This window comes from Lepidochelys kempii, chromosome 1, assembly GCF_965140265.1.
Source record: "Lepidochelys kempii isolate rLepKem1 chromosome 1, rLepKem1.hap2, whole genome shotgun sequence".
Taxonomy (NCBI): Eukaryota; Metazoa; Chordata; order Testudines; family Cheloniidae; genus Lepidochelys; species Lepidochelys kempii.
This window is the reverse complement of record NC_133256.1, coordinates 223,705,802-223,725,670: the sequence shown is the minus strand read 5'-3', so window position 1 is coordinate 223,725,670 and position 19,869 is coordinate 223,705,802. Positions and strand designations below refer to the sequence as shown.

The 19,869-nt window shown below is 39.7% G+C and overlaps 1 protein-coding gene across 8 annotated transcripts in view; it reads right to left on the bottom strand.

The window, feature by feature from the left end:
• Positions 1-19,869, bottom strand: part of LRP6 (LDL receptor related protein 6) — a 299,386-nt gene that overhangs the window by 197,227 nt on the left and 82,290 nt on the right. For all 8 annotated transcript variants that reach the window (XM_073315566.1, XM_073315572.1, XM_073315600.1 and 5 more), the window contains one exon: positions 8,802-8,999. In XM_073315566.1, coding sequence (XP_073171667.1) covers positions 8,802-8,999 — 198 coding nt within the window. The remainder of the gene's footprint in view (positions 1-8,801; positions 9,000-19,869) is intronic.

Here is a 19,869-nt window from a genome sequence, read left to right as displayed (position 1 = left end):
ATGTAGCTAGACAAAGGTTATGAAATGAACACACATATTTTATGTCATCAATTTTTTTGTGCGCAAGCCAGCAAAAGCAAAGAGTTAGGCCGCAAATTTTATTTACACAGGTAAAACACACATGCAGCAATACACACCCCTCCCTACACAAAGCCACACACTCTCTTACACACATACAATACATGCACGCATACACTTGCCTACACAGAGACACCCAGCCGGGAAGGGAGGAAGGTGGTCTGGAAGAGAAAAGATGGGGGAAGGTGGAGGGAAAGAGACCAAGGATGAGAGCAGGGTGGGGATGAAAAGGGGTAGTGAAGGAGACCGGGGGGAGGCCGAAGGGTATAGGTGCATGAGCATATGGGGGGCACAGAAGTATATAGGGACATAATGGGAGTGCAGCAGTGTATGGAGATGAATGAGGTGCAGAGCTGTGGGAGGTGAGGGACATGGGGGTGGCAACTCTGGGAGGTGGAGAGGATGGGTGGGAGAGCACTGTAAGGGGCAGAGGGCTGGGATGGGTAGGTGTGAGAGGCAGGGCTGGGATGGGACGCAATGAGGGAGATGGAGGTGGGGTGGGATTGGGACAGAGAGGGATGCAGTGAGGGGATTGGGGGTGAAGCCCCATTCCCAGCACTCGGGGATACAGACCTCGAACTTCTGAGTGCTGGCGATAGGGCGACAGACTGCAGTTCGCCGCAGGGCACGCGCTGCAGCTTGAGCCCAGCCACAGGAGGAGCATGAGGTAGAGAAGAGGGCCAGCAGCAACAGGAAAGGCGCGTGTCACGACCTCTCAATAGCTGCCTGCTAGGCACGCTAGTTTGTCCCCTGCCCTACCCTAGCCAATGGGAGCTGCACCTGCAGGCGGGGTGGCAGGGCATCACGCGCACCCCACTGGCTGGCCACCCTATAGCTTAGGAACCGGACATGCCAGCTGCCTCCCGGGATCCGTAGAGGCTAGCAGGGAGCCTGCCAGCCCCACTGCACGGCACCACCAACCAGACAGTCAACGGCCCGGTCAGCAGCATTGACTGGAGCCACCAGGATCCCTTTCTGACCAGGTGTTCTGGTCAAAAACTGGACACCTGGTCACCCTAGCTAATAGAGAGCAAGGCACTCAATAACAACATAGTGGTAACACCAAAAACCTGCCCAGTATACCCTAATTCCTCCAGGGATCATGTGGTTTCTTCTTCTGTCAAGGTAACAAAAGCTTATTTTAAAATAATTGAGAAAGTTAAATCATAGAATATCAGGGTTGAAAGGGACCTCAGGAAGTCATCTCGTCCAACCCCCAGCTCAAAGCAGGACCAATCCCCAACATGGTTTACAGAGGTCTTTCCTCAATACACCAACAGCTTTATTTATATATCATTATCACAGCTCAAACACAGTGCTAATTACCTGACAAAAAGAGGGGAAATAAAGATTATTTTGGGGATATAAAACATTTTTAAAAAATAGATACACAGTATTTCCATTACTTTTGCCTTTTTTTAAAGCTACATCTGCCATGTGATACTTCCTTAAAGTCTCCATGGTAAAAAGCGCCTTAAGATACTGCATATTCAATCTTAAGTTTATTATACATTTTTAAAATGTATAATTTTGTAACTGAACAAGATGTTTGATGCTGGACTGGAATCCGGACATGAACCCCTTACCCTTGGAAACCAAAGGTGAAATACTGGTTGAAAGTGAAATGATTCTGTTGGTCTCATTTCAGTGCACATCATAAAATTGCCTCAAAGTTCAGTTTGAGTCAAAGGACTCTGCTGAAGAGGAATTTGGGATGGAAATAGCATAGGATGTTGTGCTCAGGAATGAGGGATGCTGAAAGAACTACAGATAGAAGCACCTATTACAGTGGCAGTCCCATGTTTTTAACTCAATTTTGTTTTGCTATTTCCTCATTTTTGGGAGCACTAGATATTTTAATATAATAGATATTTTTATCATGTATATTCATTTATCAGTCACGAAGATTAGAGAATTTCTGCTATATTTTTACAAACTATTTCACGTAGAACTGAAAGTTCTATTTTTCTTACATAATTACTCTTAAAAAAGCTCTTTAAGCTTGCTCTAAAGAAATACTGTGGATACAGTTCAGCTTTATTTTAAAAAACTTAATGAGACTTTTTAAAAAAACATTCCACAAGAAAAGAGCAATATTTTTAAAATTAAATTTGATTTTTTTAGATTCAAGTAAAATTTGACTGATTATAATCCTGTATTCTTCGTTTGTATGGTTTTACTTTAAAACAACTGAGGTAACCATTGTTTATTTGTAAATATTCTTTATAAATATATTATTCTTTGTAAACATTATTTTCTAACAAGTTTGCATTCCTGGGCTACTGGTACACCGCTGAGGTAGATGAAGGCACTGTCCGTTCAGCCTGACAATGCACAAAGGCCCCAAAAATATGCAGCCTGTTGTGATTTACTGCTTAACTAGAATCACTAGCATGTAAATGTTCACAAGTCTAGACATTTGGAAACTGCATCTCTCTGAAATAAAGTGCCCAGAGCACTTCTAGCAAGAGTTGGGGAATTAGCTCCAATTCATGCCCACCTATTCCCTCCCCTGCAATTTCAATTAGCCATGGTATTCTTCCCTTCCTCTTCTGAGTTGTCATGCAGTGTTAACACAGCTATTGACTTTTCACCCCAGAGATGGCTCCATTTTAGTAGCTGAAGAAATTTTTAGCTTTTTAAAAGACACATCACATAATTATACTGTATCCATAAATTATACGTACACAAGGATAAAAGGTTCTATTGTAAATGTCAGACTTCATATTTTTAACTTTTCATCAAATCCACAACAACTAATCATCTGACAGACACACATGATTTCATGCTTGAAAGCAGACCCACAATGCTCAAATGCAAAATTAGAAACCCAGGAAACACTTACAAGGCAGTTGTTGAAAGTATGTTTTCTTACAATGGCCTCTAAACCCATCTCATTAACACAAACGCTTCCTGAGGGACCATGTAAGTGCATTTCCCTTCAGCCAATAATGTGTTAACTTATTAATTAGAACTGCTGTTGCAGGGTAAAACAAGACAAAATTAATTCAAGAGCTGCCTTAGCAGGCCAACCTATCTCAGTACTCTACTCACAGGAGAGATGTCTGCAATTCAGTTTTGTTTAATTAGTCCCACAAAAAGCAACTGGTTCACTCTGATAAGGAGGATAAGAGCCTCAAAAAACAAAAACGCTCCTTCCATAGGCCAATTTCATTTTTAAACTATTGTTTTTCCAATGTGAGAAACGGCTGTTTTAAAGAAGACTGTACATTCCTCTCTCTTGCTTGCAAACCAAGGACACTGAACATCAACTTCTGCACTACCATCCTTCATTCTAACAAACCCATCACTGAAGCAGTCAGGCCAATAAGTCCCAGAGCTAGATGACAATTATATATGATTACTTAAAATTTGCTGTTTGCGTTTTCTTACAAATGGAATCTCATATCACATATTCAGTGGGAGAGTTTTACTATTTGAATAAATGGAAGGGAAGAAGCATTGCTAACATTGTCACAGGGCCTAATACTCATTTTTTATTCAGAAGCTTGCAGGGTTTAGACGGAGCTCCTCTATCCCTCTTTCTAGTAAGCAATAAAACATTGAACATGATCTGTTGGTTTCTCCCTCCTCCTCCTCTCCGACCCTCACTTTCCCCCATCCCCAAAGTAGGAGCCAAGAAAGTGAGAAAGTAAGCTGTCATGGATGCACCATATTATTTATTGTCTTTCGTTGCTGACAAGCACAGTAGCCTGTTTAATTTAAATCCATATATTTTGACTGCTATTTAGTGCAAGAAATAGAAATGGCAGTTAGTCTAGAAGATAAAGAATAGAAACAAAGTAGCATATTTCCTACAATTTCTGGTATGTTCAACAACATCAAGATTTTTCTCTCTTTCACATATTACTACCACATCCTTCCCGCACCACTGTTGCCACACAGGGCAGAAACTCAGCTACTTCATTCCTCTCTGCCATTTGCTGTTGCTTCCATCTGCTCCGTGGTGGAGAGATCAACAGTTATGTCCTCCCTATTAGGAGTTATTCTTAAGGTTTCTCTTCGGCTCCCTCATTTTTTCACAAGTTAGTTTCCACATGGGAGTCTGTGCACTGGCATGCAGAGTAAATGCCCCAAATATATCCAGCACTTCCTTCCAATTTCAGTGGATATGAGCTGCTGGTTGGTGATTTCTCAGATCTCTTCATTGGTGATTAAATCTTTCCATCTAATGCCCAGAATCTTTTGTAGACACATTTTCAACAGTGTCTAGTTTTCTGACTAACGTTTTGGTAAATCTCCAGCATTTGTGGCCATATGTTAATCCTGAGATTATGTCTGGGTCGAAAAGTCTAAAGTTTTTTTTCTGACGCTGTATATATTTGATTTCCATATGCTGTGAGTTTAATGATCTGTTCAACTTTCTTGATATCTTTGCCTTCTAATGTGATGTTGCTGCTTGACCTCTGGGTTTTGAGGATGTGTGTGTTAGCATAACTAATTTTGAACCCTGTTTGCATGCTCTTTTTCCAGATTATCTTTGTAGATCTTCAAGACATTTCCCATCTACCCATGAATTACCAGTGTTTATGTTGCTAATACATTTCTTCATTATCCAATTTATGAAAATGCTAACTAGAAGATCAACTAGAACACAGCTGTGTTTCATGCTAGTGTCCACTTTGAACCATTGTGCTGCCCGATTGTTCACTCTTATAGAGTGCTTCGCCTCTCTATACATAATTGTAATGGTATTGGCAACTTTAGATGGGATTCCATAGAACTGAAGAATATTCCACAATATATGTCTGTGCAGGCTGTCAAATTCCTTTTGAAAAAATCAAAGAAATTGATTTTCTATATTTGTAATGTACGCAAACAGTATATTAATTTGAGCTGTGTCTGAACCTCTAATACTTAGAGCTTTATCGATCAGAGACACTGGCTTTTCACATCCAATTTAGGTTATATTGCTTTCTAAATTCATGCCAAACCAAACCTCCATTTCCTTTGGCTTGTTTGAAGCTCTTTCCTGGATTAATAGTATTTGGTATTATTACTAAACTCTCTCTCTCTCTCGAAGTCTCATATTTGATCCTCCTTTCTTGGTAGATTCTTTGCTACAACACATGTATCTGCTATTACCTTTGTCTTCTGCCTTATATTATGCAAGACTAAAAAGGCTGGAGGCAGATCTTTGTACTCTCATCCGCCTCCTCTGCAAAACTGACCAAATCTAAACAAATTCAGGACATTATATTTGCCAAACTATACAATTTTCGTAAAGCCAGTTGCTTCTGTTTATTGCTTCAATGGTTCTCTAGCTTACACATGAGCAAATATTTTCCCCTATGTAATACCACCATGCGGAAAACAAGCAGAGCGACTAGTAGCATTTTCTAGAGATCACAGATCCTAATTTAAGGGGAAGGAGGGCGTGGAAATTAGACTATTAAAAAATTACATATGAAATGTATTATATGTGATGCCTAGTTAAGGATCTGAACACTGAGGTCATTTCTACCAAAGTATCTGCACCCTGGTTACACAGCAATTAGTTACATGCTATACAAGTTCCGTTTTTTAAAGGGCCATATCCATCTCTACACCCCTTCATATTATACTATGAGTCCTCACTAACAGTAATTTAGAAATAAGGTTTGGGTTAGTGATGTTGTCCTTGCCCTCCCAGTCTTCTGCTCTCCACTTTTGCAATGTCGTAGTATGTTTTTTATGTGCATGGATTTTAAAAGATGGCCTGCAAAAGAGGAAAAATTTGGATTTGTACCCTTTTTTAGGTCTGTGTGCATTTAAAGAAGGCCTCACAAGTTTGTTTCCTTTCAAAGGTTGTTTTTTTGTTTTATTTCCTGCCCTTTTTTTTTTTTTAATGTTAGAAATTCAGATCTTGGCTGAGGAAACTAAGAAAATGGTGACATCAAAAGAGCCAAGCCACTGAAAACTGAATAAACTAATGGTATGTTAACACTGGGAAAAGGTGTGTTTTAAAAAACATGACTGGTAACATTAAAAAAACAACCTATTAATGCAGACAAGCCAAACTGTGGTTTAACACATTAGTTGGTCAAGATTAACCCTGGGAAGGAAAATAAGGAAGGAAAACCTTGACCAGTTAACACATTAAAACTACAACATACTGCATCTATATTATGATTTTTAAATGGGTTAGCTAACACGTTTTAAAAATGCACCTGTTTTGCCTAGTGTAGACAAAAGTCTAGAAGGTAAAGACAGAGAAGAAAAAAAATTTAGAAAGAGTTGCTTTGCTCCTTGAACAAATCTTCCTCTTTTTCCATGATGAACGGGAATTGTAAAAAACACAGCACACCTGACACAGATGCTGACTATATTCTGAATGTTTACAGCTCCCTTATGTGCCGAGGGAAAACCAGGTGCTGCAGAGAGTGGAGTACGCTTGTGACTGCTTAAGGCAGGTTATAAGCACCTGGTCCAGAAACAGTTAGTATTTATTTGAAGAAAAATAAAAAACAAAAAAACCCAATTCCCTCCTAATTCCAACTATCATTTTAAGGTTAGCCAAAGGCAAGTAAGGGGATGAGTTCACTTACAACCTAAAGTTCACATGTGTTGCTGCACAGTAGACCATTAAGAAGAGAGATGCTGAAAACAAGCCTGCAGGAAAGAAATACTGAAAATGCAAAAGTGCCTGCAGGAACAGTAAGGTATCTGTGGAGCTGGAAGGACTGGGAATGATGGATAAGACGCAGGGAAACTTGTGTTTGCACGTTAGGAAAGCACATACACACATATATCAAATTGGATAGAGGTTAGTATTGATTTTGATCACTGGGTGCTTTAACAATGAACACTTACCATCACCAGATGTCTACATTATGCATAATTTCCCATGGGCCCTACCCAGACTATCTATTCGAACCCAATGACTCCCACCACCCACTGCTGCCATCCCCTTATTTTAGTATAGTTAATAAGCTTCTCCTTTTTTTCCCATCCAAATATGAGAGCATAAAACAGATAATTCAAAAAATAAAGCAAGCTACATATTTACTCTGTTGGGCAAAAACTACAAGCTGGGTTTCAAGGGTGATCAAATCAGCTGTCATTTGTGAGTCTTTTGACGATTATACAAAGCTTAGTCATTTAAAAATTGGATGAGAAATCCACCTCTGGCATGTAACCTGTCGGGTGGCAAGCTGTCATTTTGTGCCCTTCACGTGGTCAGTTTCAGTCAAGATGAAGATTTTTAAGCACCCATTACTTAACTGGATTTAAGACCTCTCCTTTTTCATTACAAGAGAGCTTTAACATCAATTTATTTTTAGCCAAAATTAGACTAACTGGAACATCCTCTGTTCCCTTCTTTGTTAATGATTTCTATTAAAAAAATTTATATATCACAGACCCAAATAATTTTATACATCAGTTATTTTGCATTTTAAGGCATTTTACGTGATAATGTCATTTCTGCCCCTTTGCCCACCACTTTGGAGCCATTGGCCAGTTCTGCATTCTTAGAGGCAGGAGTATCATCAGCTTCCAATTATTTTCCTTTTTCCCAGGCAACAATTCCAGAGCCATTTCAAAATCCACTTAAACTACAAACCTCATACCCAGCCTGGAATTATCTATACTAGTTAAATTATTTATAATAGTTGAAAAAAAATATTGTACACAGCTGCTGTTATCCCTCAGACAAATGCTAATACAAAAATTCTGGATGAAACACTGAAACAACAAAGTTTTTTGTCTGCTAAGAGGCAGGCTTCAGGACGTATGTGGCATAAGCCACCGAGCCAGCCATGTTGTGGTTTTATCCTCTGCTTTCTGGCAGGAAACCATGGATTACAAATAAATAACACATTAATACAGTGGATGTGTTTTATAAATGCTGCCTGTGTAACTAGCCACAAATTAAAATGAAAGGCCTAGATAGCAGATACTGAGGCTCTTTAAAGGGCCCAGTTATTGGACCATGAATTTATGTTCACACAGGAACAACTGCTAAATCACTAGGATGTCTGAGGAGAGAGTAACAAAGAAACCTTACCAGACATAGCTAAATCTATAACCCCCTTAACAGCTCTGTTGTAGAAACACAATCAATTTAGCACCCACACATACATCTCTGAAAATGGTCTACCCTGTTCTTGTCACAAGTAACACCTTATCTGACTGAAAGAGAAGAAAAGACTGAAATATTTTCCCCCATGTTGTTTATTTGCTGCATTTGACAGGCCTCTGCTTAGAGACACAACCAGAAGGGCTAGAAATGTTTGTTTTTAGAGAATTGCAAGTTGAGATTCTGCCACATTTACCTGATGCAAGGACCCGGGGCTATCAGAAGAAGACCAAAGAGTGTGAGGCTTGCAATAAAATTGCGAGAGCTGACAGTACTGTCTTTAAAAAGAAATAATCCACAGCAAGCAGGGGCAGAAAATCCATTAAAAAAAAAAAAACAGGAAAATGTTACTGTAAAACCAAATAAATTAACAGGGGTCCCTTTAAGGATCACTTCAGAAGAAAGGCTTTTGTAGCTTTTCTAAGAATACAACAGATTAAGAACCATCCCCCAGTTTGAGTATCCATTCAAACCCCACCTGTAGTTTGTTTTTATTTTACTATTAGTTTGTTTGGAGCTTCATGAGTGCTAACGTGGCAGTTTGACTGGTTCGAATCAGCTGCTATAGAGCTTATGTATTTATTAAACAGAGTCTGTTCAAAAACCATTGGATTTGCATACAAGTCATATTAAAATTTCTTACCGATGAGTTCCATCCAGGTTTGATTTGTGGATGAAGTTCAGTTTAGCATCTGCCCAATAAAGCTTCCATTCCTCATAATCCAAAGTCAATCCATTTGGCCAGTAAATATCTGTGTTTATTATAACGGAGCGGCTTGAACCATCCATCCCAGCACGTTCTATCTTTGGCACTTCTCCCCAATCTGTCCAATACATGAACCTATAATTTTTTTTTAAAAAGAGAAGGATACAGATTATGTTCAAATCTACACTCTAATCACTGGAATTATTATATTCCAGTCAAGATGAAGGCTTAGTTGCTATTTTTCTAAAAGAGACTGAGTTCTCTTTCTCTGAAGCTATATTCTACAGGGCAATGCACCGACCTTCTGTGAAGCAGAACAAGCGTATCTAGGTTTTGCTTCTGTTTTTAACTAAAATCTCTCAAACATCATTCGATAGTGCAATTTGATATTACCCTTTTCAGGGTCTCTTCCCTCAGATCGCATGAGACCTTTGGGGAAATTCTACACACATTATCTATAACCTATCAGCATCAAAATTAATCAGGGAAATTAGACAATGTGCACTGTCATAGAAAATAACTCCTTTAATATGGATCACAGGAGACGAGTGTGGCAGTGCAGGGATTGTGGGGGGACAGTAACTGTACGCAGTGGCAGAAAAAGAGATATAATGGACGGTTGTTTTCTTTCGGGTCTCTGTTTGTTTTTTTGTGCGGGGAGAGCACTTCTGGCAGGGAAACTGCTTTTGTGAAAGAATGGATTTAGAGACAGACAACCAGCTGACGTGTTTTTAAACACAATTTAGCCTGTCTATATTGGGTGCCAAATCTGGATTTTAAAAAAAGAAGTCACATTACAGGGATACTCTAGGCTGTGAAACTCTGTTTTAAAACACATTAACACACGTTAATACATACCTTTTTAAGCACTACTTAGGAAATCGTGTAAACCAGTGGTTCTCAAACTTTTGTACTTGTGACCCCTTTCACACAGAAAGCCTCTGAATGCAACCCCCCCACATATAAATTAAACACACATTTGTATATATTTAACACCATTATGAATGCTGGAGGCAAAGCAGGGTTTGGGGTGGAAGCTGACAGCTTGTGACGCCCCAGGTAATAACCTTATGACCCCCTGAGGGGTCCCAACCCCCAGTTTGAGAACCCCTAGTGTAAACAAAGACATGTAAAAGCATGTTACCTGGTCATAGTTAACCCTAAGAGGAAACGTATGGAAGTTAGATAAGGCAGTGGGGAGAGGGAAAGAGTATGATCAGAAAACTCTGCTCTTTTGCTGATGGTAGGAGGAACTAACTCTACTCTTCTGGACTGGTAAAAGGACTTAGGAATAAACACTATTTTGTACCTAAAGGATCAACATATGGGGCAAGAACTTAAACAGGTGGATAAGAAAGCCAGGCAAAACATTGTGTCAACAAGGGAAAACTGCAGCTCTTGGACGCTTGTAGCACTCAGAGGCACAATATGTCACTGTATGGTGCCCACATGTGAGAACAGGACCTGGCCACCCATGCTTTAAACAAAAACAGACATGCAACATATTTAGAAACATTTGCAGATGAAGTTCTTCTTGGCAAAGTTTATTTATTTATTTCTATAAAGACTCAGGAAATTCCAAGTCTTAATCTATGTTTACAGACTCAAATGAGAGTTTAATACAATGTTATATCTACAGACAGACATGCACCACAAGCAACACAAATATTGCCCAATTCAGTCTCACATGATTCACGCTTTAAAAAGGGATTTTTCTGCCTTAAACTCACACACTGCATGGGGGTTTAGAGAGAATGCATGAAATTTCTCTAGACATGAATGAACACCATGAGGGAATGAGTTATCTGTCAAGAAGAAAATAAATCTAATCTTACTGTAGAAAAAGATTACTAAATAGCACCTTTGGCAAGTTATCTGGCCAACCGGCATGGTAAGGTGCAATTAGAAACTTGAAAAAGAAATTCAAGCAGTACTTCTACAAAAAGAAATAAAGTTGATTTAATAGTTTTTAAAGAAACACCCCTTCCCCCTCCCCCAGCAGAGTCAAATATTTTCCAAAGGTTAACAGGTTCCAAGGTATTGACCACCCTGCCTGACCAACCCTTCAGGCTGAAACAGATAGCTCATTAGTCGCTATAATAGGCTCATTTCTTTCTCCCTTTCTCCCACCTTTTAAACAAAATGCAATTATTCAAGTAAAACCAGGTAAGGAAAGCTCAGTGACAAAACAAAAGTCCTCCAAGAATTCACAAACAGGCCCATTTCATTTGTCAGAATACATACACGCCCATGCACGCACAAATTCAGATTACGATTTTAGGACATTTCAAACCAGTTCCCTTGACTTTTGTTCAGTTTCTCCAATAGCTTTTTCACAGTCATCTGTTTGTTTTCTTCTCTATGGTTTGGAAGCCTGCAGGTTTTAGTCCCAGTTAAAGTCGGTGGAGCCAGCAGATCCAGCACACCAGATGATGGCACAGAAAGAACATATGTAAGTGCTGTGCTTCATTTGGGAAAATCAAGAGACTTATCTTCACTGAATAGCGAGCAGAGGATTTTTCTCTCCTTCTTTCCACATACACAAATCTCTCACCCAAGTGTGGTGGTGCTTTCTACCTGGGCCAGCTGGTTACAGCCCAGGTTCCGCATTCACGTGGGCTGGTAACTCACTCTGCACAGTCAAGTGCAGACAGTCCTCTAGTTTCTTCCCACAATCCCCTGTGTGCTGGGAAGGAGAGACTATTTCTATCACAATTCACTGGGAAAGAATCAGAGTGGTCCATCTTAGTGCACCACAAAGTTCTCTGGGATGAGCCCCCACAAGTCCTGGTGCCTCATGTGAGTGAGTGCAATGTCAGCGTGAATGCAGCTGAGTGGACATATCTGTGTACAGCTTTGCAATGGGGCTGCTCACCTCTTAAGTCAGGCCAACACAACGGCTCAGACTCCAGTGCACATCACCCAAATTAACTCTACCATGAAGAAATATTCACAATAACTTTGCTCACATAAAAACAAAGAAAAGAAAGTGTGATGATTCACAAGACTACAGTCTAATATCTTCTATAGCTGCTTTAACATAAATCCCTTTTCCATCTTTAGGTGAAGTCAAGCTACACACTTAACTATTTCATTTCCATTCTTCTGGAATGTTTACAGAATCAAGATTTTTATTTGATTAAATTGTGGATGGTAACAAACCATAGGGGGGAGGTGAAACAGGTATATGGGTTTTTTAAGGACTTTTCTTTAAATTTCTGTAAAAGGCAACTATAGTATAGGAGAGGTGTTTTTTATTTCACTACTGAAAGAAAATCTAAAAGGAGTATTTTCTGTTAAATTATACCATCCACTTGTTATCATATGCTACTTAACTTCCATTACAGAATATGCCTTTTCCAAATTACTAATAACGAAGACAAAGATTTTGTCACAGTTCTTTTTAGTAAAAGTCACACACAGGTCACGGGCAATAAAAAAAATTCACATAAGCCTGTGACCTGTCCCTGACTTTTACTAAAAATAAATGTGACAAAACGGGGCGGAGCCTGAGCCCTGCTGCAGGAAGGGAGTCCAGGGCCCACCACCACTACAGCTGACAACTCCAGGGTCCCCTCTCTGGTGCCCATGGTGGGTGGGAGCTCTAGGATCCCCCAGCTGCCCTTGGAGTTGGAGGTGGGGGGGGAGGGGAGAGGAAGAAGAGCCTCTCTCTAGCAGCTCAGAGCTCCGGGGCTGAAGCAGAAAGTGTCATGGAAGTCATGGATTCCGTGGCTTATGTGACCTCCGTGACATAATCTTAGCCTTACTCACAACTTGCTATAAAACTCAACTTTTGGACTGATGTTTCTCATGCCTGGCCTCAGCCCAAAGAGGGAAATTTGTAAAAAAAGTTTAACTGAAATCTGCGCCCCTGTTTTTGAGTTGTACAAGAGGAAAAAACAGATGGATTTCCAACTACACAAAAATGTTGAATATGCCTTTTTGCATATAGCTAACTTGGAAAAAATTTAAAGTACAGCTGTTTTTCAGAAGATTAGTAATTACTGAGAACTGGCCTCCAGTTCCTATGAAAAAAGTGAGAACAGTTTTAAGTATTGAACAGGTCAGTATTGCTCACATGCTTTGGAACTTTTTGCCTTCATTCAGACCTATGATACTAACTACAACACAGCATTATAGGTAACACAGATGTGGAAGGTTTCAGAGTAACAGCCGTGTTAGTCTGTATTCGCAAAAAGAAAAGGAGTACTTGTGGCACCTTAGAGACTAACCAATTTATTTGAGCATGAACTTTCGTGAGCTACAGCTCACTTCATCGGATGCAGTGAGCTGTAGCTCACGAAAGTTCATGCTCAAATAAATTGGTTAGTCTCTAAGGTGCCACAAGTACTCCTTTTCTTTTTAGAAATGTGGAAGAACTTCTAGTTGACTCTTTCCTCACTGAAGTAACTACATACCACAGCCTTTATGTGCTTTGAGGATGCAACAGGCACAGATTTCACTGCAGAAATGTGTGTGAGCACCACTAGAGCAACAGAAATTTGTACTGTTTGCAAGCCCCAGGGTTGAAATCCTGGACCTCTTGAAATGAATGGTAAAATGCCAACAAATAGTTTCCTACCCTCCACCCAACATCACATCAGTTTGAAGGATGAAATCTGAGCCTGCAGTCTTTAATCTATGCCCAAATCTCACCCAAACACTAATCAAAATCACTTAACCATTTTGACTATGTCAGATGAAACGGAGATAAAACAGACTATAAAACTCATACACGCTAACAAAAATCATAAATTTGTGCGCAGATTTTTTTAAACTCAGACCCTTCCTCTCAATTTTAATCCAAAATCCCTTTAAGGAAAAAAGAGAAGATTGATTATCTGAACCATGGAAAATAGAAAGGTTCTTCGACCCATCTAATTCACTTGGATAGTCTGCTTGACTAAGGCCCAGAATTTTGTTGATAGCAATTTAAAAAAGCTTTTGCTTAGAAAGTTTACATCACCTGCAAAAATGCAAAGCAGCAGCAAGCCCCAGTTCTGCATTAAACAAGCACACCTTCAGCTCAGCCTAATTTGCAGTAATGGCTTAGGCAGAAATTAATTTAAGATCAAATTTTCAAACTCATCTACATGAAGTTGAGGACAACAGTAAAAGTGGCCGGGCTGTCAAAGGTTCTAAGCACTCAATTCCTGCTAAAGTTAATGGGAGTAGAGTGTGCTTAGCACTCTGAAAATCAGGCCACTTCATTTCAGGAGCTCAAATCTGGACTTGAGATACTGCAGTTAGGCACCTATGAATAAAGAATTGAGCCTTTGTGTTTAAATCATGATATAAATGGCTATATTTGCATTGGGCCACCAGATGAATGGTGTAGATAATGCTGTAACTACTGCAATTCAATGGTAATGAAAACAGTCTTCCTCAAACTTGTTTACATAGTAAACCACTTACAAAAAAAAAAAAGTCTTAAAGCAACCCTCCCTCCCTTCCCCCACCCACAATCTCTTGGTTTGCTTGCTTTCACCCAGACTAGGGTTAGCCTCATCCCCAAATACAAGTGTGGTTTCAACCAAGAAGTCTCAGTGAAGAAAAATCAAGACTGAATCATCGCCTTGGCCATTTTTAAATTATGATACAGAAAAAAACTAAACATAGTTTCACATCAAATTCTTGGTCTCTGAATATAAAAGGAGGAAAAATGATTGCTCCATCATGCAACATTAAATGCAAAGCAGCTCTTACACCACTGAAAGTTAATGTGTGTGCTTCTCTACTTGTGTTTCTTTTTTTCTTTCAGAACAATGATCACGTTCAACCTATTTGAATGAAAATAGCTTTTGCTCTCCCAGCCCCTTTTCCTCTATGAATTTCAAAATGTTGTCATGATGATGTCATCCCCATGACATCTGCAGATAATTAAAGGAAGTCAAACACAGGGTTTTAACTATTGCAGATTTGAAAAGAAGTGAGATCAAAGGAGGTAGTTCTTAAGGGAATATGCCAGCCTAATTAATGGTAGGTTTCAGAGTAGCAGCCGTGTTAGTCTGTATTCACAAAAAGAGAAGGAGTACTTGTGGCACCTTAGAGACTAACAACTTTATTTGAGCATAAGCTTTCATGAGCTACAGCTCACTTCATCGGATGCATACTGTGGAAAATACAGAAGATGTTTGTTTCATGATTTGTGTGTATAAAAATGAAAAGCTCATGAAAGCTTATGCTCAAATAAATTGGTTAGTCTCTAAGGTGCCACAAGTACTCCTTTTCTTTTTATAAAGTAGTATGACTGGCTAGAAGTTGGAGTGTGGAGCTGTTCAGCTGTAGCCCAGCAGTTTTAATATGTCCCAAGCTGGTAATGACCAAAAGAGATTACTAATCAAGGATACAGCAAATCAATTGATGTTCTCAGTTCAGTCTCTGTAAATGGAGGGGGGAAATAGGTAACAGGGTCCTTATTCCAAAAAGCTCATAAACCACACACTATAGGAAAAATATTTCAGGTATGCATAAGAAAGCATGCTGAAAACAAATGTCAAGATTAAATACTGTAACTAAACAGTTATTTGTGACAGTGGACACACAAGGATGGAAATTCATCGCCATCCTCCACCAGCTTTGTAGCTCTCTAATGCCTTCCAATGGTGCTGCAGATTCTTCCACCCCTACTATCCACTCAGAAAACTAGGCCCCTGCTCAGAGTATCATTAAAATGACAGCCCACACTGTCAGGTTTCAGAGTAGCAGCTGTGTTAATCTGAATCCGCAAAACAAAAAGCAGGACTTGTGGCACTTTAGAGACTAACCAATTTATTTGAGCATAAGCTTTCGTGAGCTACAGCTCACTTTATCGGATGCATACTGTGGAAAATACAGTGGGGAGATTTATATACACAAAGAAGTACCTCAGACCTTTTGTCAACTGCTGGAAATGGCCCACCTTGATTATCACTACGAAAGATTTTTTCCTCCCAGCTCTCCTGCTGGTAATAGCTCACATTACCTGATCACTCTTGTTACAGTGTGTATGGTAACACCCATTGTTTCATGTTCTCTGTTATATAAATCTCCCCACTGTATTTTCCACAGTATGCATCCGATGAAGTGAGCTGTAGCTCACGAAAGCTTATGCTCAAATAAATTGGTTAGTCTCTAAGGTGCCACTAGCCCACATTGTGACACACACAACAGTCCCATTCAGTGACTGGAGATTCTGTACATGATACTTAACTGATTTTAAGCCAGTTAATTGGGACACCTCTCAGGCAACCATTTACCTTCCCCAATGTTATTCAGTGCAAAAGACAGCTGCTTGATTGGGAAAGCCAATTATTTGGTATTGCCCTTCTCAGTGAATGCTTCAACTTTCCAATTATCCTAGTTTTGGTCCCTACGAACCGCTAAGCTCTGCAGGGACTGAGGCAGCTGAGAAGCTTGTAAAACCATTCCAGGCCCTGAACTAAAGCAACCCCTGTGGAGCTTATCAACGCTGGAGTGGTCCCTGCTCTCTATTTGGTTCCAGCCTCAGTACAACAGTTGCTCACCTAATAATGGAGCAATATGAAGCCAAGATGACGTGCCATCCACTGGGGCCATCCAGATAAATGTACTGAAGCAGACAGGGATTTCCAAAAAAAAAAAAAAAAAAAAAGTATAAAAATTACATATAGTAAATATATGTTGGCTATTGAAGATACTGGAAGGTAGTGGCTCACTGGAATTTTCCTGTAAAGTAACTGACTTTGCAGAAGGAATTTTCACCCGCAAGCTTTGATAAAATAATGGGAGATGATTCTGAATTTGCCATTGCAGGTAATAGCTCACATTACCTGATCACTCTTGTTACAGTGTGTATGGTAACACCCATTGTTTCATGTTCTCTGTGTACATAAATCTCCCCACTGTATTTTTTCCTAACAACCCAAGAGTATCAAATTTAAAAAAAAAAAAAACTTAAGGATCCATCTGAGTTTCCTGAGAACATATTTTTTAAAAACATAGAAACAGAGCATCAAAAGAAAGTGGTAAATGCATATATGCAATGGATAAATTATTTTCAGACATCAGAAAGACTGTCAGTGTGAAATTTCTCAATTTACTGAAAGACTCAGGAAATCCTTTTATGCTCCCAAATGAAAAAAACAACCAACAAAAAGCACTTAAGGTCAATAACATCTTCTCCTTCCCCAGTTATTGCCATAAAAACAAAGGAAGAACAAACAGTCCCTACAAGACACAGTCTGGATACAACAAAAGGCATTTTTAGCTACCTGAATAGTGCAGTTTTTTTAAGGCTCCATGCAAGCTGTAACTTCTTACTACGCTTACCAGTTAGGGGCACAACTGGTTAAAAACTTCAGTTTCTCCACACAAAAATTACATATTGGACAAAATGAAAGCAACACAAAGAAGTTTACTGATATTTTCATGCAAATCGAGTCATCTTCTTTCTGTTGATCTTAAAATTTCATGTAGGGCTGAAGATGTCAGCATGCCTACCATGTGACAGTCATCCCAAGTAATGCAACTGGAAATGTTAGATTTTTCTTTCAGCTGCCATACTCAGTCTCTGTACCTGTAGTACCAAAACAACAAGATTTGGCCAGCAAAGTATAGAAGATGATGGAGAAAAAGGATATTTCACATCTCTAAGGCCTAGTCTAGGCAGAAAATGTTCATCGGTAGCCACAACTTACACAGGCCAAGAAGTGCTTTTGCCAATATAGCAAATGCCAGTTTCCTGAGCAAAATACACTGTACTTACTGGCAGAAGCACTTTTATGCTGGTATAGTTGTACTACTGGAAGCCCCAGAGTAGATGCAAAAGTATTAGTCAAACCCAAAAATACAAACAAACAAACAAAATATCACACAACCCACCCCCAACCAACACTGCTAGATCATCAAGAGCTTCCAGTATCAATCTAATCTTAGAGCTCATCTCCACTTACCGGTGGATCGACACTGCAGCAATCAATCCACTGGGGGTTGATTTAGCCGGTCTAGTGAAGACCCGCTAAAATCAACTGCAAATCGCTCTCCCATCAACTCAAGTACTCCACCGGAACAAGAAGAGTAAGGGGAGTCGACAGGAGAGCATCTCCCGACATAGCGGAAGCTACATAACTTAAAATTGTGTAGCTTAGATCCACTTTCACCCATACTGTTGACCTGCCCTTAGCTTCTTACTCTGAGAAGTTGGTAAAGTGGGAGAGAGAAATAGCCATTATTTTTAATTAAATTACTTTCCTTTTAAAATTTTTATAAGCCTAGGAACTCCACTTTTGAAAAATCATTTCATCTAATACATTAAATGATAATATACCAAACTAATGCTTTGCCCGTTTTTAAAAAACAAATACCTGATATAGTCATTATCCAAGTTAAAATATTACAACAGGTCAACCTGAAAACAGGAAACACAACAGTCCCATCTCCTATACAGAAAGAAATGACCAACCTTGCAAAATCCATCCATATAAAACATGGATATCCAAAACAACTCAAATGTGCAGGTATTATATAATCACTCTAGTTAAAAAATTCACTGGCTGTGTTACAAGAAAACCAGAGAGAAACGGTTGCCTTTCATTCCCATCCAGACTTTAGTTAGAGTCCTTTGGAAGTAGTATTTGACACAGTAAGCAAACACGCTGATAGCGTTCAGAGACACATGCATGATTGGCCTTTTGGTTGCTGAACCCCGGGAATTAGCCAAAAAGAAAGAGGTGTATTGAACCGAAGCAGAACCAGTTCTTGCCGAGTGTTGACAAAGATGGCAGCTCCACTGTTTGAGCAAGTACAAAGGGCTTTTGCTCCAAGGACTTGCAAATTAACCTTTCCTGTCTGAAGGCTGTCGCATACTAAAAGTCTGAGAAAATTCCTGTTTTTTAACCATGAAGATGTCTTTTTATTGTTGTTGTTTATTTTGAAGTGAGCAGGAAATAAAGCTAGTCAGAACTGCAGCATTTAAAAAAAATCATTTTAGAAAAATCCACCTCTGTGTGAGTAGCCAAGCCAATAAGGAGATTATATGGTACCAAGGTTCAAAAAAGGGTAGCATAAAATCACAGAAATGTAGGGCTGGAAGGGACCTTGAGAGGTCACCTAGCCCAGCTTCCGATGGCCCAAATATATCTAGCTAATCCCTCTGTCTAACCTGTTATTAAAAAACTCCAACAATGGTGATTCTACAACCTCCTGGGGAAGCCTATTCCAGTACTTAACTACCATTATCATTAAAAAGTTGTCCCTAACATCCAACCTATGTCTTCCTTGCTGCAGATTTAGCGGATTACTTCTTCTTCTACTTTCAGTGGACATGGAAAACAATGGATCACTATCCTCTTTATAACAGCCCTCAATGTATTTGAAGACTCTTATTGGGTCCTCCCTCAGTCTTCTTTTCTCAAAACTAAAACATGCCCAGTTTTTTAACCTTTCCTCATAGGTCACATTTCCTAAATCATATGTTTCCAGCTTGCAAAGCCACTCACTCAAATTTGGTCATGACGGAGGGGTAGCTCAGCCAAACCTGAGTGTCACTGCAACCCTGTGTGCCACGTCACAATGCCCAGAGCTGGGCCCAGCCCCATGGGACAGGAGCTGCTGCTGCAGAGTGCGTACAAAGCAGTCTCTTTCTCCAACTCCTCCCATCAACCTTCATCTCCTCCCTGAGGTTAGGGGGGTGTGTGTGTGTGTATTTAAAACACATAAGTTTTAACTGAACAATTTAATACTGTACACAGCAATGATGATTGTGAAGCCTGGTTGAGGTGGTGAAGTCAGAGGGTGGGCTATTTCCCAGGGAATGCCTTACTGCTAAATGATGAACTAGCACTCAGCTGAGCCCTCAAAGGTTAACACTTTGTTGTTAATGTAGCCTCACACTCTACAAGGAGGCATGAATGGAGAGACAGACACACACCGTGTGTGAGAGACAGAGACACAGAGACCAAAACACACACCATGTGTGTGAGACAGACAAGCATTGCTCCTTTAAGTACGCTGACCCCACTCTAAGTACACTGCCTTTTTAAGTATC